At 40.1% G+C, this 4,013-nt stretch overlaps 1 protein-coding gene across 2 annotated transcripts in view; it reads left to right on the top strand.

Annotated features, from left to right (window-relative positions):
• Positions 1 to 2,155: 2,155 nt before the first annotated feature.
• Positions 2,156 to 4,013, top strand: part of RASGEF1A (RasGEF domain family, member 1A) — a 22,735-nt gene continuing 20,877 nt past the window's right edge. For both annotated transcript variants that reach the window (XM_009884564.1, XM_009884563.1), the window contains exon 1: positions 2,156 to 2,334. In XM_009884564.1, coding sequence (XP_009882866.1) covers positions 2,161 to 2,334 — 174 coding nt within the window. In that variant the 5' untranslated portion in view covers positions 2,156 to 2,160. The remainder of the gene's footprint in view (positions 2,335 to 4,013) is intronic.

Here is a 4,013-nt window from a genome sequence, read left to right as displayed (position 1 = left end):
GGGGTGCTGGCGGCAGCAGCCAGCGCCCCCCTCCCGGGAGGACCTGGGCTCCTTTGCAGTCCGGTGGAGGTTATTACAGGGTCTTTAAAAACGGAACTGATTCAGCAATGAACGTCTTAAAGGAGTTAAAAAGACTTGATAGCCAAAAAAACCCCAAAACCATAAGTGGATAGGGTACCTCCTAAAGCATCTTTTCAGTGGTGGTTGATTTCCTTTAAAACTCTGTGCAACTTCATGTTATTAGCGAGAAGCACCCATCCTGGCCTGTCCAGCCTGAGAAGTAGTGTTCAGCTCTATTGCTATGGACCTTAAAAGGGAAAAAAACAAATGACTGGCGAGTTACATAGCACGCATAGCAAAGCTGGTTCCTTCATCATATGCTCCAGTGATTTGTCAGATTGTTGTGTACTGCAAAGCTTAGGCCTACCAGATAAATCTGAAGTACTGAGTAACCTTAATGCCCATTTGTGCAGAACTGTCATTTTTCGTTTCTTTTGATATGCCATTAAATTCTGCATTTTCTGTTTTATTTGACTCTACATCCTGAACTTCTGAAACTGAGTTCCAGAGTAGTCTCCCTGGACACTATTAAAATATTTGCTATATTTTAACTTACAGGGAATTAAACTTAACTTGTATCTGTATCATGTATGAATACATAAAGGTCTTCTGGTTAAAGCCATAAAACAGTTCTACTTTTCAGCCTGATACGTAAGTAAATCTGTCACCTTGATGAACAAGTATTAATACTGGTATTTTTCCCCCCATACGAACACACCTAGCATTCATCTGAGCTTAAAAACAGAAAAATGTTGTGTATCCCAGGTTGTGGGATCACATGACTGATCACTTTGTAGAGTTTGAGAGGAAGAATGTATTCTTTTAATGCAAGGCACAAAGTACGGTTTCGCTCTGCAAAGTGCAACCTAAAAAAACCAATACACTCCCTCCCCCTATAGCATTTAAAGTTTTCAGTTCTTTCTTAAACTAGTTTTTGAAAAATTGCTAAAGAGAGGACTTATGTCCTTATGACACGAGTGCAGTTAGAAACAGCTGTCAGTTTAAAGGTGCTGGTAACAGCCTAATCCCTTTTATCAACATAAGTGCTTTTCAGAGTGCAGCATTATCATGTTTGTTTCATAGAAGGCGAGACAGCAGCTAAAGAGTTAACACTGCCTTTTTTTCACTTTACCTTCTAAACAGTCAACTATTTCAGCAGCCAGAGGGAACTGTTTTGATACTGGTGCTGAGTAGTATTTTCAACCTTTACATACAGTAGCAGGATGTTTTGTTTAGCCTGCTGCATATATTTAAGCAGTAGCCAGTTTAAAACAAACAACCAACCCTCCCCCCCGGGTTTACTCACAGTTGGTAGCTACACTATACTGATATAGCTTGTGGCCAAGGGCAGGGAGGTGGAAACCCCAAACCTTCGTGTGGTTTTTGTGTTGCGACAGCAGGTTTGTTTCCTAAGTAAAAATCTCCAAAGAGACTGTTGTTAGAGTTGTATATAACAGTTTATGTCACAGCATTCAGTTCCACCCAGTTCATGGTTTCATGTACCAAAAAAAGGCAATTTTGTTCAGACAGTACATGCACCACTGCTTCCCATGAAACCTACATGCAGGAGAAAGTGCACTTCTGTCGGGACCTGAGTTATATCTAGCTACAGAAGTGCTGAAGGATTTATCATCACAAGTCAAGTATTTTGGCCAAAGATCTGACTTAAAGAGTAAAAAGAGCGACATTAAGGCAGAGTATTTTTTGTTTGTTTATTCAGTAAGGGACTGCTTCAATGTCTTTGAAATTCAGAAAGCATTTTACATTTTCATCCCTGTATAGTTCTATGCATAAAGAGCTGGGGGAAAGTGGGGAGAAAGGAGAAATTAATTACAGTGAAGAAAATTCTTACAGCTTCTGTATTTACAGCCTTAGTGACGTAGTTTAAAGTGCATTTAAAACCCCAAAGCCAGCGTACAGATGTGCAAGTGCTTGGATTCAGAACTTAGCTCTAATGCCCAGGCTGCATTCAGTCAAATATGTAATTGTGTTTAATGTATGCCTCTGTAAAACCCACACATAAGACACCCTGAAAGAAAGCTTAACCCTCTCTTTTTCTTGTGGGTTTTTTTTTTTTTTTGGCTGCTTCTGCAGGAAACTATGCCCCAGACGCCAATATTTTCCAGCATGCTTGGTTCCAGTTGTAGTGGACAAGTGCAGCCAGATATGGGAGAGAGATGTGTGGACCCTGTTTATCAGGATGGGAACCTTGTTTCTGGATCACTGGAGGCCTTGATAGAGCGCCTGGTACCCACCATGGACTATTATCCAGATGTAAGTAGGCACTGAAGGTTTGTTTTTTCCTTCCCATGGTTTTCCTTCTTTAGTATTTGGATTGGTGCTTCCTCAAGAAATTCTACCTCCATCTGATTCAAGATTAAGATGTAGGCTAAACATGCATTTATTTTACTTGCAATATTCATTCACTAAAGACGTTGCTCAATGGGGATACTGTCCTTTCTGTTTTTAAATGAGAGCACTTGTTAGAAAGATAAAGCAGTGTTGAACCCAAATGGGTGCCTTAAGAACCAATTAAAAGCCGCATTAGCTACAGAATTTTCAATCCCTCTAAGCTGCTTTAGCGCTAATGCGGCCAAGATTAACTACTAACCAGCTCCCACCTAGGGAAGCAGACCTGGAACCAGCTCTAGTATTATTTTTTTTCCTTAATTTTTTATGCATCTCCTAGTTAGGCCATTGGAAAAAAAAATAAATAGATTTTAATTAAAATACTCTCTTTCTCAGGACATTTTAATGGGCCAGCACTGTACTAATGTATGTTCCTGAGCTTGAAAATGATTTTGCAAGTGATTAAACATCCTCAGTGCAGTCCCTTGAAGTAAATACTACTTATAACTCCAGGGCACGCAATAAGATTCTGAACCTATGATACTAAGAGATCACTTTATTACTTAAAATGACCTCTTATACCCATTAATGAAAGATGTTATTTAAATAAGTTGCCAAAGATCAGACAGGCTATATAGCATATATTCCATTTGAGCTCTGAAAGAGTGGGAGCTATGGCAGAAGCATCCCAGCTCTTTGTAAAGACTAACAAGGGGGTAGGAAATTGCAATCACTATTAACTTGCATATTGAACTTAATGCTTGCGATAGTGGGCCGTGCTATATCTTCTAGTGTGTTTCTCAGTCTAATTTATGTAGACCTTTTAACTGTGGTTTCACATCAGTCACTATAAAGTCCCTCCAAACTCCCTCGTATACACCACCCATCTTCACAATTTTCACACACAAAGAAGGGACTCCCCATGTCAGAGTTCAGTGGGTACAAGCAGCAGAATTGCCAGCAATCATCAGTAGGAGATGAAAAAAAAAAAAAAAAACCAACCCCACACAAACCCAAACTGTTTTAATATTCCAGTTCAAAAGTAAGGCCAAACCCTGCATTTAAATATAGCTAACGTACAATTGCACTACCTTTGACAGATAATGACTTAGTACCAAGTCCTTTATAAGACACAGAGAGATAACCATTGTTAGACATTAAATCTCCGCTCCCTGCTCCCAAACACATATTGTAGAACAGAGCCAGAAGAAAGCAGCAGGCAGAGCTGGTATGGTATACCAGAGGAATAGCTTTAGGCTGCTGTAGTTTAGCCTTCCAAGGAGACGGTTCCTTGTCTTTTGTGCGATACTAGAATATAGTTAACTTGCTGCTTGGATTTCTGGACTATAGCTAAGCTTAAGTAGCTGCTAATGCACATCTTTTATTGTAACTAGTAACATAAGATCTAGCTATAGCACAGCTACTCTGAAAATGGTTCCATGAAGTGAGCGTTACTTAAGGGGTCTACAACTTATTTTGGAATGCTGCTAGTTTCCATGGTGCTATCCCATGCCCTGTGCAAGGGAACATTGCAAACCGAGCAGTCACGGACCCCACCCTGGGAGGCTGCAGTTCAAATAGACAGCAAGCTGACAGCTGAGGGA

Source organism: Charadrius vociferus, unplaced genomic scaffold (assembly GCF_000708025.1).
Source record: "Charadrius vociferus isolate BGI_N301 unplaced genomic scaffold, ASM70802v2 scaffold655, whole genome shotgun sequence".
Classification (NCBI taxonomy): Eukaryota; Metazoa; Chordata; class Aves; order Charadriiformes; family Charadriidae; genus Charadrius; species Charadrius vociferus.
This window is presented reverse-complemented; position numbering and strand designations above follow the sequence as displayed.